This window comes from Tachyglossus aculeatus, chromosome 20 (assembly GCF_015852505.1).
Source record: "Tachyglossus aculeatus isolate mTacAcu1 chromosome 20, mTacAcu1.pri, whole genome shotgun sequence".
Lineage (NCBI taxonomy): Eukaryota > Metazoa > Chordata > Mammalia > Monotremata > Tachyglossidae > Tachyglossus > Tachyglossus aculeatus.
In genome coordinates, this window is record NC_052085.1 from 30483844 (window position 1) to 30502086 (window position 18243).

Genomic DNA, 18243 nt, shown 5'->3' on the forward strand with positions numbered 1-18243 from the left:
TGTGCGAAGCACTGTTTTAAGCTCTGGGGGGATACAAGGTGATCAGGTTGTCCCATATAATAATAATAATAATTTTGGTATTTGTTAAGCGCTTACTATGTGCAAAAGCACTGTTCTAAGCGCTAGGGAAGTTACAAAGTGATCAGGTTGTCCCATGTGGGACAAGTGGTTGTCCCACGAGAAGCAGCGTGGCTCAGTGGAAAGAGCCCGGGCTTTGGAGTCAGGGGTCATGGGTTCGAATCCCAGCTCCGCCAATTGTCAGCTGTGTGACTTTGGGCAAGTCACCTAACTTCTCAGTGCCTCAGTTACCTCATCTGTAAAATGGGGATTAAGACTGTGAGCCCCCCCGTGGGACAACCTGATCACCTTGTAACCTCCCCAGTGCTTAGAACAGTGCTTTGCACATAGTAAGCGCTTAATAGATGCCATCATTATTATTATTATTATTATGTGGGGCTCACAATCTTAACCCCCCGTTTTACAGATGAGGTAACTGAGGCCCAGAGAAGTTAAGTGACTTGCCCAAAGTCACACAGTTGACAAGTGGCGGAGCCAGGATTAGAACCCACTACCTCCGACTCCCAAGCCCGGGCTCTTGCCACTGAGCCACGCTGCTTTATAGGCTGGGACTGCGTCTTCCAACTCTACTGTACTTTCCCGAGCGCTTAGTACAGTGCTCTGCACACAGGAGGCACTCAATAAATACCACCAGTTGACTGATATATGTCCACTGTGATACAGATTTTCCTTAGTCTATTCAATGACTTATTCCGCCACTCCATTTTGATATTCTTTTAGACTTTAGTCTTTTCTTTTAGACTGTGAGCCCACTCTTTAGGACTGTGAGCCCACTGTTGGGTAGGGACTGTCTCTATATGTTGCCAACTTGTACTTCCCAAGCGCTTAGTACAGTGCTCTGCACACAGTAAGTGCTCAATAAATATGATTGATTGATATTCTTGAATTACTTCATCTTATATCCTCCTTGTCATCTGTAAAATGGGGATTAAGAATGTGAGCCCCATATGGGACAACCTGATAACCTTGTATCCCCCCCAGCACTTAGATCAGTGCTTCGCACATAGTAAGCGCTTGACAAATGCCATCATCATTATATTATTATCAATATTATTATTATTAAGAGCTTACAGTGTACTTAAGAGCTTACAGTGTACAGAGGGAGGCTGGCCTTAAAATAGTTGTTGTACTCTCCCAAGTGCTTAGTTCAGTGCTCTACACAAAGAAAGTGCTCAGTAAATACGACAAATGAAATAGATGCATAAGGATGGGAGGAAAAAAATAAAATAAAGTGTTTAAGTGGTTAGAGTGGCTGCGGGATTGGTGAGACTGGGGTCCTCAAGGAAGACACAAGAAACTGAAAGTTGAGGGGAGGGAAGGGAGGAGGAGGATCAATCTTTTTTTCCTTAAAGGTATTCATTAAGCACTTACTATTCATTCATTCATTGTGGTATTTATTGAGTTTACTGTGTGCAAAGCACTGTAGTAAGCGCTTGGGAGAGTACAGTTTAATAATAAACAGACACACTCCCTGCCCACAATGAATTTACCATGTGCCAGTCACTGTTCTAAGTGCTGGGGTAGATACAGGCTACTCAGGTTGGACGCAGTCCCACATGGGGCTCACAGTCTTAATCCCCAGTTTACAGATTAGGTCACTGAGACACAGAGAAATTGTGACTCACCCAAGGTCACTCAGCAGGCAAGCGGTGGAGCCGGGATTAAAACCCAGGTCTTTCTGACGCCCAGATCTGTGGTCTTTATTTTATTTATTTTATTTTGTTAGTACGTTTGGTTTTGTTCTCTGACTCCCCCTTTTAGACTGTGAGCCCACTGTTGGGTAGGGACTGTCTCTATATGTTGCCAATTTGTACTTCCCAAGCGCTTAGTACAGTGCTCTGCACATAGTAAGCGCTCAATAAATACGATTGATGATGATGATGATTTTTCCGCTTGGCCTCGCTGCTCTCCTGAGGTGGCCGTGAGCACGGAACTCTTCTTCGTGGTCAAGTCTAGCTGTTTGAGAAATTCCTAAGGGGACAGAATTGATGCCCACGTGTCTCCCAATTAAATATTCAAGGGGGACCTCTGTTTTGTCTTGTAAACACCTTGAGGGTTTTCCACTACTGTGTTCCCAAGTGACTAGCCCGGTGCTCTGTGCCCAAGCAGGCGTTCAGCACAGCACAGTCCTGCCGATGTCAATTTCTCTCCCTTCTGAAGTCCCTGTGGAAATCCAAGCAGATCTGGCTAATTGCTCCCTTAGGAAACTGGTCAAGTTGTTTATCCTTTCAAAGGAGAGCGTTTACTTCTCGATTCGAAATCCTTGTAAGTCTTCCGTTGGGATTTCTGGAGCAAAATAATCATGATAATATTTATTAACCCCTTTCGACATGCTAAACACTGGGCCAGATTCATTCATTCATTCAATCGTATTTATTGAGCGCTTACTGTGTGCTGAGCACTGGACTAAGCACTTGGGAAGTACAATCGGCAACATATAGAGACGGTCCCTACCCAGTGACGGGTTCACGGTCTACAAGGGGGAAACAGAGTCCTACACCAGGCAATCATCATCATCATCAATCGTATTTATTGAGCGCTTACTATGTGCAGAGCACTAAGCGCTTAATCAGGCGGGGCACAGCCCCTGACCCACATGAGTCTAAGGGAAGGAGGGTGGGGATCTCATCCCCATTTTACAGCGGAGGACATGAGGCTCAGAGAGGTTCACTGATTTGCCCAAGGCCACCCTACAAGGCGGGTGGTGGAGCTGGAAGAACCCCGGACCCTTTCCATCTTGTGCTTCCCAAGCGCTTAGTACAGTGCTCTGCACACAGTAAGTGCTCAATAAATACGATTGATTGATTGATTGATTTCCACTAGGCCTTCGTGCCTAGCTAAAGCGTCGCTCGGCCTCATGTCGTCATTCCTGCCCGTTCTTGTGTTCCCTCCACCGTGACACGTCGATCTGGGACCTCTGCGGCCTCCCTCTGGAACTGGGGAGATGCCCGCTCATTTGGCAGCAAGAAGCAGCATGGCTCAGTGGAAAGAGCACGGGCTTTGGGTTCAAAACATTAAACCCAAATGCATTTAATAAATATTATGATTATTATAATCATAGAGAAGCAGCGTGGCTCAGTGGAAAGAGCACGGGCTTTGGGTTCAAAATATTTAACCCAAATGCATTTAATAAATATTATGATATAATCATAGAGAAGCAGCATGGCTCAGTGGAAAGAGCACGGGCTTTGGGTTCAAAACATTTAACCCAAATGCATTTAATAAATATTATGATTATTATAATCATAGAGAAGCAGCGTGGCTCAGTGGAAAGAGCACGGGCTTTGGGTTCAAAACATTTAACCCAAATGCATTTAATAAATATTACGATTATTAGAATCCTACAGAAGCAGCGTGGCTCAGTGGAAAGAGCACGGGCTTTGGGTTCAAATCATTTAACCCAAATGCATTTAATAAATATTACGATTATTATAATCATAGAGAAGCAGCGTGGCTCAGTGGAAAGAGCACGGGCTTTGGGTTCAAAACATTTAACCCAAATGCATTTAATAAATATTACGATTATTGTAATCATAGAGAAGCAGCGTGGTTCAGTGGAAAGAGCACGGGCTTTGGGTTCAAAACATTTAACCCAAATGCATTTAATAAATATTATGATTATTATAATCATAGAGAAGCAGCGTGGCTCAGTGGAAAGAGCACAGGCTTTGGGTTCAAAACATTTAACCCAAATGCATTTAATAAATATTATGATTATTATAATCATAGCGAAGCAGCGTGGCTCAGTGGAAAGAGCACGGGCTTTGGGTTCAAAACATTTAACCCAAATGCATTTAATAAATATTATGATTATTGTAATCATAGAGAAGCAGCGTGGCTCAGTGGAAAGAGCACGGGCTTTGGGTTCAAAGCATTTAACCCAAATGCATTTAATAAATATTACGATTATTAGAATCATAGCGAAGCAGCGTGGCTCAGTGGAAAGAGCACGGGCTTTGGGTTCAAAACATTTAACCCAAATGCATTTAATAAATATTACGATTATTAGAATCATAGAGAAGCAGCGTGGCTCAGTGGAAAGAGCACGGGCTTTGGGTTCAAAACATTTAACCCAAATGCATTTAATAAATATTATAATTATTATAATCATAGAGAAGCCGTGTAGCTCAGTAGGAAAGAGCCCGGGCTTTGGAGTCAGAGGTCAAGGGTTCAAAACCGGCTCTGCCACTTGTCAGCTGTGTGACTTTGGGCAAGTCACTTAACTTCTCTGTAATAATAATAATAATAATAATGGCATTTATTAAGCGCTTACTATGTGCAAAGCACTGTTCTAAGCACTGAGAAGGGTACAAGGTGATCAGGTTATCCCTTGTGGGGCTCACAGTCCTAATCCCCATTTTCCAGATGAGGTAACTGAGGCACAGAGCAGTAAAGTAGAAGCAGCGGTGGCTCAGTGGGAAGAGCCCGGGCTCGGGAGTCAGAGGTCATGGGTTCAAATCCCGGCTCTGCCAATTGTCAGCTGTGTGACTTCGGGCAAGTCACTTAACTTCTCTGTGCCTCAGTTACCTCATCTGTAAAATGGGGATTAAGATTGGACAACCTGATCACCTTGTATCCTCCCCAGCGCTTAGAACAGTGCTTTGCACATAGTAAGCGCTTAACAAATACCAAAATTATTATTATTATTATTAAAGTAACTTGCCCAAAGTCACACAGCTGACAATTGGCGGAGCCGGGCTTTGAACCCCTGACCTCTGACTCCAAAGCCCGTGCTCTTTCCTGTTGAGCCACGCTGCTTCTCTAGGATTATAATAATCATAATATTTATTAAATGCTTTCTACATGCTAAACACTGGTCCAGAAACCAGGCAACCAGGCGGGGCACAGCCCCAGACCCACATGAGGCTCAGGGTCTAAGGGAAGGAGAGTGGGGATCTCATCCCCATTTTACAGCTGAGGACATGAGGCTCAGAGAGGTTCACTGACTCCGCGCTCCAGTTCCCTCATCTGTAAAATGGGGATGAAGACTGTGAGCCCCCCGAGGGACAACCTGATCACCTTGTAACCTCCCCAGCGCTTAGAGCAGTGCTTTGCACATAGTAAGTGCTTAATAAATGCCATCATTATTATTATTATTATTTGCAAGGCCCCCCATGGTGACTTCGGGATTTGGCCGATGGGCCAATCACCAACACCGATGTCCTCTTTGTTTTTCACCCCCAGATTACGCCCGGTTTGAGGCAAAAATCCATGACTTGCGTGAACAGATGATGAACCACAGCATGAGTTCAGGTTCCGGCTCCCTGAGAACCAATCAAAAGCGCTCGCTCTACGTCAGGTAAGGACGCGGCATCTCCTCGGGCCTCGCCGCGATGGGGGTGGACACTGATTCCTCCGGGAAACCATTAGTACCGCTCCCCCGTCCTCCCCACCGGGAGGAATGGGGCAAAAGAGTCCTTATGTACCTCTGCTGGCACGGCGGAATTAAGGAAGCGACCTCTCGGTGGTAGAGCCAGATTGAATCGCCAAACTCTTATTTTTGCTAATCAACCAACTGGCGACCGTTTTAAAAAAATCTGAAACCTCAGTAGCCCTTCCCGTGTCTCTCCAACGGACACGCCCCCCTCCTTTATAATAATCTCCCACCTCAATCGCCAGTTTCCGCCACGTGCCGAGAAAATCACCCACTGGGCTAGCCAAGCTTCTGGGGTCCGGCCCATCTCTTGACCACCCGAGGGAAGTCCCGGGGATTATAAAGCATGTGGATCTCAAGCTGTGAATTCCTAGAGCCTTCCCACCCACCCTAGGAAAGCCTTCCAATAGCCTCCTCTCCTTTCCTTTGGGATGGGGCTGCCACTTGGAAGGGTCAAGAGTGATTCGGGGATTATCGCGGGGAAATCAGCGGCCAGTCCTCCTTGGAGGTACCTCAGTGACCACAGGGGCTGTACAGGACTTTACCATCCATCCTTTCCCAGATGCAGATGGATGCAGAGTGGGGGGTAGAGGACGGTGGGAACACCCGGGGAAAATGAGATCACTGCTTCCATCTTAGAAAAGAGAATGATCCCCCCAAGAACACATGGTCCCGGGTGGTGCCAAGGGGCTGCCAGCTGGTGCCAGGGTTTCCTCTGGCCACCAGGGCCCCTGTCAATTATTGATTTGAAAGTTGAGTTCTTCACGGAGTCCTGAAGTGGGTCTCTGTTGCATTGTTCCTTAGCGGGGATCTCCTTTCCGCGGTCAAGACCGAGCCTTGGGAATCCTAGGGAGTCCCGGCTTACTCGAGAGACACGGTGCTTGAGTCTCGTGACCGGGCCCCAGAAAGTGTCCCACTTGCTTGACCTCATTCGTTCATCTAGGGGGATTGATCCGTCCTAGTTTCTTACCAGAATCGGCTACGTGGAGGCCCCACGTTTCTTGGAAAGTTCAGTCCTTTCTCATCTCTATAAAATGCGTCCCTCCTGCTGAAAAGTTCCTTAAATTGGCTTTGGGAATGATTGAGTCTCCTGGGAAAGGACCGGCCACTGGGTTGTTCCCGCAATAGTGGTTTAACGAGAATGGCGACCGATCCTTGCCAACGGCTCCCGGCAGCCGACTGGGCAGCGACTGCGCAGGCCGGGGGCGGTGGGGTGGGGCGGGGGCCTCGCTCGGGGTGTGCTTTGCGGGTCCTGAATGATGGCACTCTGTTTCACTTGGGCGACAAGTTGAGGCGATGTGGCTGTAAAGTTATCTTTTGTGTGTATTAGGTAGGCACGGCAGGGGCGAGAAGGGCACGGGAGTCCCGGAGTCTGCGTGTTTTGCGGGGCCCGAGCTTGCCAGGTTCCGTGGCACGTAACGAGCCAGTCCCTCATTGTCCGGGGACCTACCTCAGAAGCCCCGGAGTCAAAAGAATATTGTTCCCGCCCATTGGGCCGGCGACCGTTCAGAAGATTGTTCGGATAGACCTCTGGGTTATCCGGGAAAGGAGCGGCGGGTGTGGCGACATCTCAATTGCGATAGGAAGTTAATGATCCTCCTTTTTCCCCTCTGCCCTCCGTCGCTGTTTCCTCTTTGCGCAAACGTTGTCGAATTGCTGTTCTTCACTGCACAAGAACGTGTTCTCTTTTAACTCGAAATGGCTAAGCCTCGGGCCTCCTTTTCGCCAAGGACCCAGAGCAGAAAGCCATTGATTTGTGGGTGAAATGGATGAGGGACAAAATGTTGAAATCTTGAAAAATAGAAGAGGAGGGGCGGCCCCTCCAATGTCTCGGTTTCCATGAAGCATCCACAGTAATAACCCAGTTGCCGTGGACCTCTGTAGACATGTGCGCCGGGGCTTAGTTATTTTAATTTAGAGGTGGGGGGGTGTTCAGTGGAAGGGGCCTGTTATACAGAGATGGCAGGCTTTATTTAGAAGGATTGTGGAGCTCTCTGTCGATAAATCAGAATCTAAAAAATAGTCCACAGAGCTACCACGGACCAAGAGGTGGCATTTTTTAAGATCCATCACCCATCTCTTTGGAAATGTTCCTCTTCCTAAGCCCCCGTCTTGTTCTTTACTCCAAGATCTTTCATTGAGAGAGGCAGGCGCTCCAACCCACAGAATCTCAGAATTCCTCTCTCTGGGGCTTTTTTCCAGTCCCGATCATGAATGGCCTCCATAGGGGGGTCCAGAGCATCTTCCCTAGATCCCACCGGCTTCCCAGACCGCCGAGAGCCTGACCTGGAAACCCGAGATACCGGTCAGGGTGCGCTGAAGTTAAGACCGAGGTTGGGGAGCCGTCGGCAGAAGCAGATGGACTTGGGGAAAACGGAGATCCTGTTTCCGGGCAAAATGGCTGTGATCGAGGAAGTGGAAAACCGGTGCTAAGTTAGCCAAGGGACGTGGAAGGAACGTGGCACTTCCAGCCAGGGAAATATTTCCCAAGAGGATGAATACACAGGACCATTCTGTTTCAGTGATTGTTTTTCAGTTTCTTCTCCGCTAGATTGTAAGCTCCTTGAGAGCAGGGATCGTGTCTTCTGACTCTCTTGTACTCTCCCAGGCGCTTAGTACAATGCTGGCACCTAAGAGTTAGCTCACTAAGTACCGTTGATAGACTCATTGGTTAGTAGTTCGGCTGGCTTGCTCTATAGTAAAGAGAACTTCAACGGGCCTGTTGCCTGTTGGAAATATCGTTTCTTTGGGGAAGCCAACCCTCTTGCTGTCTTGAGTCCAGTAGACAGGTTTCTGTGGTAAGACAGGAAGGCTAGATTTCCCTCACGGTAAAGCAGTTCTCTGATCATGTCGCTTCTCTAACCAAGCGGAGCCATTTTGTGCTATCGGACAGGACAACCGAAACTTTTGCCCTTTACCCTCCATTTCTGGAGTCGCTCTCGGCCCGAGGCGGAGGGTGGCTATTTTATTTATGTATCCTAGAGGTGGATGTATGTGTTTGTGTGTGTGGCCGGGGTGGGATGGGGGGGATGGAGGGGGTGGGGGGAGGGGTAGTTTTCAAAACCGTGTTGCTGTTTTTCAAATTTTTTTTTTCGGCGCTTCTACTTGTTCGGGTTTCAATCTAGGCAGAGGTACCGAAACGACGAGGGTGAACCCAAAAGCATGCGGGGTCTTTGGTCTTTGTGAAATGACTTGATTGTTCTGATCCAGTGTTGATCTGCATCCCCACAAGCGCCAGGAGTTGGCCTATCTATCTGCAAGTGGGGCCGGGCGGGGAATCTGTTGTGCCGGCTAAGCTAGGTCCATGCACCCTGTGAAGGGCTGAAGTCACAGGCAACATTTCCCAGGAGCCAATTCCCAACTGTATTTCCTCTTCCTTTCCTTGTTGTTTGTGTAAAGGTGCTTGGGATGCTCTGGAGGTCCTGTACCAGTGGAATTGATTGTTGTTGTGGTTACTGCTGTACCTGCGATCTGGCAGGCCATCAATGCGGAGCGGGGGGGGGTGGGGAGGGGGCGTTGGATTTCTTTGGGCTGTTCGATGTTGTGTAATTCTGCTCTGTGAATCTTCTTTAGAGTTGTAGAATCTTACAAGTAAATAAACCATGTTCAAAAATTCGAATAAAATCTTTTTCAAAATGTTTGCAAAGGCATGAGCAGTTCTTCACCCCCCGAGGCTCTTCGGCTGTTGTGCTTTGGGAGCTTTGGGCCTTTTCCTCTGCCTGCGGGGCGCCGCTACCCGAGGAAGAGCAGAGGCAAGGCTTGGGGCCGTGGCTTCCCGTTGTCCCCCAGGGGTCTGCCCGTCTACAGGAGAGGAGCGTCCACTCGGCCTCATGGGAACGGGCTTTTCCTGGGCCTTATGTAGCCAGTTCTTCCTCCTTGGGAGCCTTGGGAGAGATCGGGGGATCTCCATAGCCACCATCCAGGTGAGGAGAGGAAAGGAAACTCCGGAAGGGGCAGCAACAGACACCATTTCAGAGGGCGGGGGAGTGGGTCGGAGCGCTTGGACCTGTGCGCTGGATCAGACAGTCCAGAGGAAGTGGACATAGAGAGTAGGAGGTGTGGAAGCTTAGAGTGGAGCAGGGACCTGGAAAGCGACGAGCCAGACAGCAGAGGGGGGAGGTGGAAGAGGAAGCTAGTGGGTCCCACTTGGGATCACGCTTCCCCAGAGAGCTGATCGGATCCATCCAGGAACTGGTCTTCTATCACACTGACGTGGTCTCCTGCTGTCTTGTACTCTCCCTAGCTGTTAGAACAGTGCTCTGCACTCAATAGGGACGACGAATGCTGTTGCTCGATGGACGGATTGACTGACTGCCTGCCACCCAGGGACTCCCTAGTCTTCCCTCCCGGGCATACAGCTAAGACTTCGCCAGTCCGGGAAGCCGTTTCTGAGCCGGGTGCCCCAGTTGGGGCGAGCCCCTGGTTGTTCCTCCCCCTCCCGCCTCCCTCCGCTTCTTTCCAGGTCACAGAGACGGTCCCAACAGAGAGGAACTAAGGATGGCGGACTAAGTTCCCAAACTGCACCCAGCGAGGGGTGTGTCGAGACCCCTCATGAGCCCAAGTGGTGGCTGGAGGCTGTAGTGGCTTTTTTCAAAGACCATCAGGTCCTGCAGAATCTGACCAGGGAAGGATGGTATCTGTCTATCTTCCTATCTATATTATAAACACTTTCTGTTATATATATATGGGTGGATATGCGTGTGAACACCCATCCTTACGGTCTGCCATTTCCTCTATCTGTGATTTATTTTAATGTCTTTCTCCCGCTCTAGGCTGTAAGTTCCTCATGGGCAGAGATTGTACCTACCAACTGTATTGAATCGTACTCCCCCAAGAGCTTAGTGCAATGCTCTGCTCACAGCGGACACTCCTCCCCAGTGCTTAGAACAGTGCTTGGCACATAGTAAGCGCTTAACAAATAGCAGCATTATTATCGATTCACATTCTTTCACGCACACACTAACATTCTCTTACACACATTTTACAGAACAGTTAGAGATACAGAATGGGGATTCTGCCACAGTAAAGGATTCAGATTTCAGCTGCTGTCCAGTCACTATACATCAGGGTGTGCTCCTGGCTAGTGTGGTGAATATTTTAGCGGGTGAAATTTGCATCTCTTTCCCCTCCCAACCCCACACACGTAGCCAACCCTAACGGAAGAGAGAAATTTGGATATGGCATTTTTGCAGTGCCCGCTGGCTCTCAGCTTTCTGATTAGCCTGTCAGGGGGTGATCCCCGTTGGTGACTCGCTGCCAGGGCTGGGGCATGGGGAACCGGGGTGACGTGTACTCCCCATGTCCTGGTGAAACATCCTTCCTCTTGCCACCGCCCAGCTTCTTAGGGGAGTGAGTCTGGGGGGAAGATGGTCCCCACCTTTCCCCCTCCTTCTGCTGCTCCTCCTCTTCTTCCTCCTCCTCCTCTTCTTCACCTTCCACCTACCTAGCCCCCTTCCAGCTGCTACCACAGCCCCAAACGCTCCTCGCAGGAAAAGGATGGTGTGCTAGATTCGGGGGACAAAAGGCTAACCACCTTCTACCCGCCTCCCGTCCTGTTGCCACCACCACAACCGGAGCCCCGTCTCCCCATGAGCGCAGGAGTGGGACCCAAACCAAAACCGACCGGATCGGCCTATGGCAACCGAGATGGCAGAGGCCCGGGGAGCCCAGCGCTAAGCAGAGCAGTGGCAGCAGGAGGGCAAGGTAAGGTAAAGGTCGTCCTCCACGTTACCATCCCTCCGTCTCCCTGTCCGCCACTGCCTCCATCTCCCTCTGAGTCTGTCTCCCTCTGTCTCTGCGCCCTCCTGTTTCCCTGTCTCCATCTCTGCTGCTGTCTCCCCGTCCCCTGACAAATCGTGCCAAAGCACTGGACTGTCCGCCGAGATACAGAACCGAAACCCAGAGGTAATCCATTTTAAGCCAACGTATTTAACCTTCTTCCCAACCAAGCTTCTTTCCAGATCTTGAGTATCGCTTCCTGTCTGCCCTTCCTGAAAACTCTGGCTTCCCACGCGGAGTCATTTGCCTCATAGCGGTGCGTGTTCTATCTGACTCATCCCATCTTGAATTGGCCCTGAAAGCATTTTTATGTATTTCTAAGTGCTCTGTTGTGATCGTTTTTAGTCATTAAGTCCACCGATCGCTGGGGGTCATGTCAGAGGCTGGAACCGTTCACCAATCGTCCCATCTCCGAACTTCTAGTCGTTCCGGACGAACACGGGTGTTGGAGGGTGGAACGTCGGCCCTCGTGGGCAATGCGAGCCTCGATTTCCGAAGTCGGGCGCCGGGCGGCTTTCCAATCCTAACGTCATCGAATAGGACCGAGCTGTCCTTCGGGTTGGAGGTTGGTTTGTGTGCTCACTTGTCCAATAAGTAGGCTGACATTTGGTTGACGCCGTGGTTCCAGAATTGATCCGAAACGCACCACCCCTTCTGGATCCGACGAGGAGATGCTTTTGGGGTATGTGCGTGCACACACCGTGTACAGCCTCTGGGAATGTTTTCAGAAAGTGTGTGGGCGTTGCTGTTTAGGAAATTCCTTGTCTTGGATGCTGAAGAGCTGGTATAGAATCCCAATTTGATGGGGTTGTGTGGAGAGAACTAGGTGGTCAGGATTCCCCTGGGAGCCTGGGAGACCCCAGGGGGACTCGGGCCCGGGAGCCGGGCCTGGTCCTTAGAGCCTAATATTTGCCCACCTGTTTGATAGGCATCATTCCAGCCTCCTCCCCACACCAGCCCCGACCGTTTAGACTCACCTGGGTGCTGATCCCGGCTCTGTCACTTGCCTCCTGGGTGACCTTGAGAAAGTCACTTCTCTTCCCCGGGCCTCGGTTACATCATCTGGAAAACGGGAATTCAGTACCCGTGCTCCCTCGTACTTAGACTGTGAGCCCCACGTGGGACTGTGTCCAACCTGCTCAGCTGGTAGAGCGGAGGACTGTAGTAGTGTATACTTAGGCATCCTCAGGTCGCTGGTTCGATTCCGGCCCGAAGGAGTCTGACTTTTTAGAGAAGCAGCGTGGCTCAGTGGAAAGAGCCCGGGCTTTGGAGTCAGAGGTCATGGGTTCAAATCCCAACTCCACCAATTGTCAGCTGTGTGACTTTGGGCAAGTCACTTAACTTCTCTGTGCCTCAGTTACCCTTGTCTGTAAAATGGGGATGAAGACCGTGAGCCCCCCGTGGGACAACCTGATCACCTTGTCACCTCCCCAGGGCGTAGAACAGTGCTTTGCACATAGTAAGTGCTTAAGCCATCATCATTATTATTGTTATTAACCTGATTAGCTTGTATCTACCCCCAGTACTTAGTACAGTGGCTGTTCGTAGCCCATAACAAATAGCATTAGAAAAAACAAAAGGTGGAGCCGCCCGAACCGGCCACAGGCCACAGTGGGGAGGGAGCGGGTGCTTGGAGACCTGACCAGCAGGGTGGCTCAGTGGAAAGAGCCCGGGCTTTGGAGTCAGAGGTCATGGGTTCAAATTGCGACTCCACCAATTGTCAGCTGTGTGACTTTGGGCAAGTGACTTAACTTCTCTGTGCCTCAGTTACCCTCATCTGTAAAATGGGGATGAAGACTGTGAGCCCCCCGTGGGACAACCTGATCACCTTGTCACCTCCCCAGCGCTTAGAACAGTGCTTTGCACATAGTAAGTGCTTAATAAATGCCATCATCATTATTATTGTCATTAACCTGATTAGCTTGTATTTACCCCCAGCACTTAGTACAGTGGCTGTGCGTAGCCCATAACAAATAGCATTAAAAAAAAAAAAAAAGGTGGAGCCGCCCGAACCGGCCACAGGCCATGGTGGGGAGGGAGCGGGTGCTTGGAGACCCGGCCAGCAGGGAGATCCCCCTGCCTTCATCATCATCATCATCATCAATCTTATTTATTGAGCGCTTACTGTGTGCAGAGCACTGTACTAAGCGCTTGGGAAGTACAAATTGGCAACATATAGAGACAGTCCCTAGCCAACAGTGGGCTCATAGCCTCTCCCATCCCCTTCTGGCCTTCAGCACTGTATGGCAACAATAAGGTGTCCATCCCATCCCCCTCCTGCTTGGCTAGGCATAGGCACAGGTGACTTTTGGGAAACACATCCCATCCAGATCATCCCCGCCTCCGCTGCATCCTGCGCTAGCAGGTCCGATCCTTGTTAGAGAAATCCGGGTCAGGGATGGGATCCTCCTTGGCTCCCCGAGGGCCACGAGGGACATCCTTGGCCTCCTTCCTTCCAAGTGGGGAAGGCACGTATGCCCCAAATCAGAACCTCTTGGGGAGCGGGCAGAGTCACAATCCACCCCCGGTGCCTTCTAAGTGCTGTACAAGCCTGCCACCCGCCTGTCCGTCCTTCGCCCAATCAATCAATCAATCAATCGTATTTATTGAGCGCTTACTATGTGCAGAGCACTGTACTAAGCGCTTGGGAAGTACAAATTGGCAACATATAGAGACAGTCCCTACCCAACAGTGGGCTCACAGTCTAAAAGGCCAGCACCCAGTCAAGCAGAGCGGCTGCCTCCAACAGGACTTTCTCCGATGTGAGGGGCTACACGCTCCTCGACTGCCATGGACGGCTGCTTCCAGGCCCGGAATCTGCCTTGTCCGGTCTCCTTCCTCCCTGGCTCCGGCTCTCTCTGCCGGGAAGCCTCCAGGAGAGGGCCCCTGAGGTAGGCTTGCGATTGAGCGACCGGACGGGCTCCTTCGTCGTCCCGAGTCAGTTGTATTTATTGAGTGCTTACTGTGTGCAGAGCACAGTCCTAAGCGCCTGGGAGAGTACCATGCAGCAATAAACAGACATATCCCCTACCCACAACAAGCTCACAGTCTAGAGGGAGAGTCGGCCTGGAGAGGACCGGCAGTAGTCGGCCCTGGCCTGCTGGGTTACCTCGAGCAATCCCTGAACCTCTCTGGGCCCCTGGTTTCCTCATTTGTAAAAACGGGGATGATCATACCTATCTCTTTGTATTGCCCGGGGATGTTTTTGAGGCTAGAATGAGGTAATGGATGGGGAAGTAAAAATGAGTTCAAGGTATTATCGTTGCTATTATTGGAAAAAGGTAATTGCCCTTTGCAAGAAAAGAGATTTTTGAAAAGCGGGCAGAAGGCTGAGGGAGGCTCCTTGAACATTAAGGGACTTTTAACCACATTTGCTCCAAGGAGCTGAAACCACATACGTTCTCAGGCTGGAGTCTGCATGGATGGGCTTGGCAAAATCTGAAGGGTTTGGAGGGAGGGAATAAGAAGAAATAGTAATTGTGGTATTGTTGAGCCACTTAAGTACTAAGTACTGGGGGAAGCAGCATGGCCTAATAGAAAGAAAACAGGTCTGGGATTCAGGGACCTCCCCATCCCCCCTGCCTTACCTCCTTCCCCTCCCCACAGCACCTGTATATATGTATATATGTACATATTTATTACTCTGTTTATTTTACTTGTACATATTTATTCTATTTATTTTATTTTGTTAATATGTTTTGTTTTGTTGTCTGTCTCCCCCTTCTAGACTGTGAGCCCGCTGTTGGGTAGGGACCGTCTGTATATGTTGCCAACTTGTACTTCCCAAGCGCTTAGTACAGTGCTCTGCACACAGTAAGCACTCAATAAATCCGATTGAATGAATGAATGAATGGGTTTTAATCCAGCTCTGCCACTGGCCTGCTCAGTGACGTTGGGTATGTCACTTCACTTCCCCTTGCCGCAGTTTCCTCCCTGCTGATGAGACTGCGAACCCCATGTAGGGCAGGAACTTGTCCAAACTGACCAGCTTGTATCTACCTAAGCTCTTATAAGAGTGTTCGACATGTAATAAGCGCTTAAAAAATACCGTCATTTATTCTGTAATACAATCAGATCGGACACAGTCCCTTTCCCACAAGAGGCTCACACTCAAAGTGTAGGGAAGAACAGGTATTGAATCCTCATTCTATAGAAGAGGAAACTGAAGCACAGAGAACCCAAGTGACTTGCCCAAGGCTACAGAGCATCTAAATGACAGAGCCGGGATTCAAACCTAGGGCTTTTGACTCCTGATCTTACGTTCCTTTCACTGGGCCACGCCGCTTTTCTAAATGGTGGCCCTATCAATCAATCAATCGTATTTATTGAGCGCTTACTATGTGCAGAGCACTGTACTAAGCGCTTGGGAAGTACAAATTGGCAACATATAGAGACAGTCCCTACCCAACAGTGGTCTCACAGTCTAAAAGAGCCTATCAAGAGCTTAAAAGAAGCAGCAGGGCTTTAGTGGATAGAGTACAGGCCTGGGAATCAGAGGATGTGGGTTCTAATCCAGGCTCTGCCACAGGTCTGCTGTGTGACCTTGGGCAATTCGCTTAACTTCTCTGGGCCTGTGTTCCCTCATCATTAATTAAGCCTGTGAGCCCCGTTTGGGACACGGACTGTGTTCAAACTGATTAGCTTGTTTCTACCCAGCGCTTAGAACAGTGCCTGACCCGTAGTAAGCACTTAATAAATACCATCAAAAAAACCCAACAAAAAACGACATTCCATGGCCGGTCATCTTTCCCGTGCCATGTGGTCGGTTGGTGGGTTGCCCACGTAGTGCTCGGAGAGGTCACTTTTCTGTGAACTTCCAGGCAGCCATCCCCCTGGATGCTTGTCCTGGGCGCTCAGTTTCCCTCCATCTCGCCCTCCGCCAAACAAGCTTGTGTGCTTCCCCGGTCAGTTGGCATGGAAACCGAGCAAAGGCTTCGGTGGTGCGGAGAGGCAGCCTGTTTTCACTTGAGATGTTTGTGGGGCTCACTTGCTCGCAAGCCTCGGAAGCCCGTTTTAACCCCTTGGTTTCCAGATTCTTAAGACCATTCATTCATTCAGTCGTATCTATTGAGCGCTTACTGTGTGCAGAGCACTGTACTAAGCGCTTGGGAAGTGCAAGTTGGCAACGAAGTCCACCCAACCCCCCTCAGCACTTCCGTACGATACCCGGCTCCTTAACTACCAACTCATTTGCAGTGTATTTCACTCTCCCAAGTCGGTGCTCAATAAACACAGTTGATGATGATATCCTTCTCCTCCTTCCTGCTACCTCTAAATTACCTTTTGCTTGCATCATCTGCTGTGTGACCTTGGGCAAGTCGCTTCACGTCTGTGTGCCTCAGGTACCTGGTCGGTAAAATGGGGATTGGGACTGTGAGTCCCATGTGGACTGTGTCCAACCCAATTTGCTTGTCCCCACCCCGGCGCTTAGTACAGTGCCTGGCACAGAGTAAGCGCTTAACAAATAACATCATTATTATAATTGCCCCACCCCAATTCTTAAGGAGGAAAAAAAATAGATGGATTTATTGTATCGTTTATCTGGAAGCAGTGATGGAGTGCTGAGGGAAGGGTGAGAACGCGAGGACACAGACTAATCCTCTATGCCAGGCTGCTTCTCATAGGTGATTGTTCCCCTCCATCTAGGGATGGGACTTAAATACGTTATTGATGAGGGATGAAGAGGGAAACAGCCAGAAGGATCTGCTGAAAGAAAAGCTTCTCATCTTCTGGAGAGATGATCCCCTTTGATGCCTGCTAGTTTCACCTAGAAATATTTTTATTTTTAAGGATCAGTGACCTACTAAAACGTCCTCTGCATGTAGGAAGGAATTTTGAACCATAGCCAGCAGCAGGTTAACAAGAAGCACCCTTTCCCCCAACTCTTCACTACTCCAGAGCCGGGCGATTATGAATTTAAAGTGACCCCGTAAACTCTGATGCTTCAGAATAGAAAAGCAATGTATCCGCACTCCATTCAATCCAGCAATCAAGGTTGTTGTTGAGTACTCCTCTGTCCAGGGCGCTTCCTCTTCACCCACATTTGCTGGTGACCAGCGTGGCTCAGTGGAAAGAGCCCGGGCTTTGGAGTCAGAGGTCACGGGTTCAAATCCCGGATCTTCCAATTGTCAGCTGTGTGACTTTGGGCGAGTCACTTCACTTCTGGAAAATGGGGATTAAGACTGTGAGCCCCCCGTGGGACAACCTGATCACCTTGTAACCTCCCCGGCACTTAGAACAGTGCTTGCACATAGTAAGCGCTTAATAAATGCCATTATTATTATTATTATTCATCTCCTGGCCCTGGAAATCACCCTACAGGCTGCCTCCAACCTTTTACTTTTCTCTTGTTTTTTTTTTTCGTTAATTGGTAGCTTTCTTCCACCTTTATTTTACCCGCAGAGGTTCCAGTAGCCAGAGAAAGAAGACTAGTGTGGGAGCTTTATTGGGGGAATTTTCTTGTATGCGGAGAGCACTCCAATAATAATAATAGTAATTGTGGTATTTAAGTGCTTACTAAGCACTGGATTAGGTACATGATAATAATAATGATAGTATTTGTTAAGCACTTATCGTGTGTCAAGCACTATTCTAAGCGACGAGCACCGTTCTAAGCACTGGTCAGGTCCCACATGGGGCTCACGGTCTGTGTTGGAGGGAGGATTAAATATCCAATCCCCCGTTTGCAAATGAAGGAAATAAAGCTCAAAGAAGTAAAGTGATTTGTCAGAGGTCACCCAGCAGGTTAGTGATGGAGCTGGGAATAGAAACCCCGGTCCTCCAATTCCCGGGCCAGTATCCTTTCCCCGAGGCCCAGGCTGCTTCTCTACCTAACGCTTGGGAGAGTAGTAGTAATAGTAGTTAATAAGTTTTTATTAAGGACCTGCCATGCGCAGATCACTGTACAGAGCACTTGGGAGAGTACTGGTGTAGTAGTAATTAAAGACTTGTTAAGTACAGTACAGAACATTGTATTGAGCACTTGAGTAGCAGGGAGCATGAAAGAAATCAAC

The 18243-nt window shown here is 49.3% G+C and overlaps 1 protein-coding gene across 8 annotated transcripts in view; it reads left to right on the plus strand.

Annotated features, from left to right (window-relative positions):
* The window catches only part of DLG2 (discs large MAGUK scaffold protein 2), a 793095-nt gene that overhangs the window by 689618 nt on the left and 85234 nt on the right, over window positions 1-18243 (plus strand). For all 8 annotated transcript variants that reach the window (XM_038761625.1, XM_038761626.1, XM_038761629.1 and 5 more), the window contains one exon: window positions 5263-5377. In XM_038761625.1, the coding sequence (XP_038617553.1) occupies window positions 5263-5377 (115 nt within the window). The remainder of the gene's footprint in view (window positions 1-5262; window positions 5378-18243) is intronic.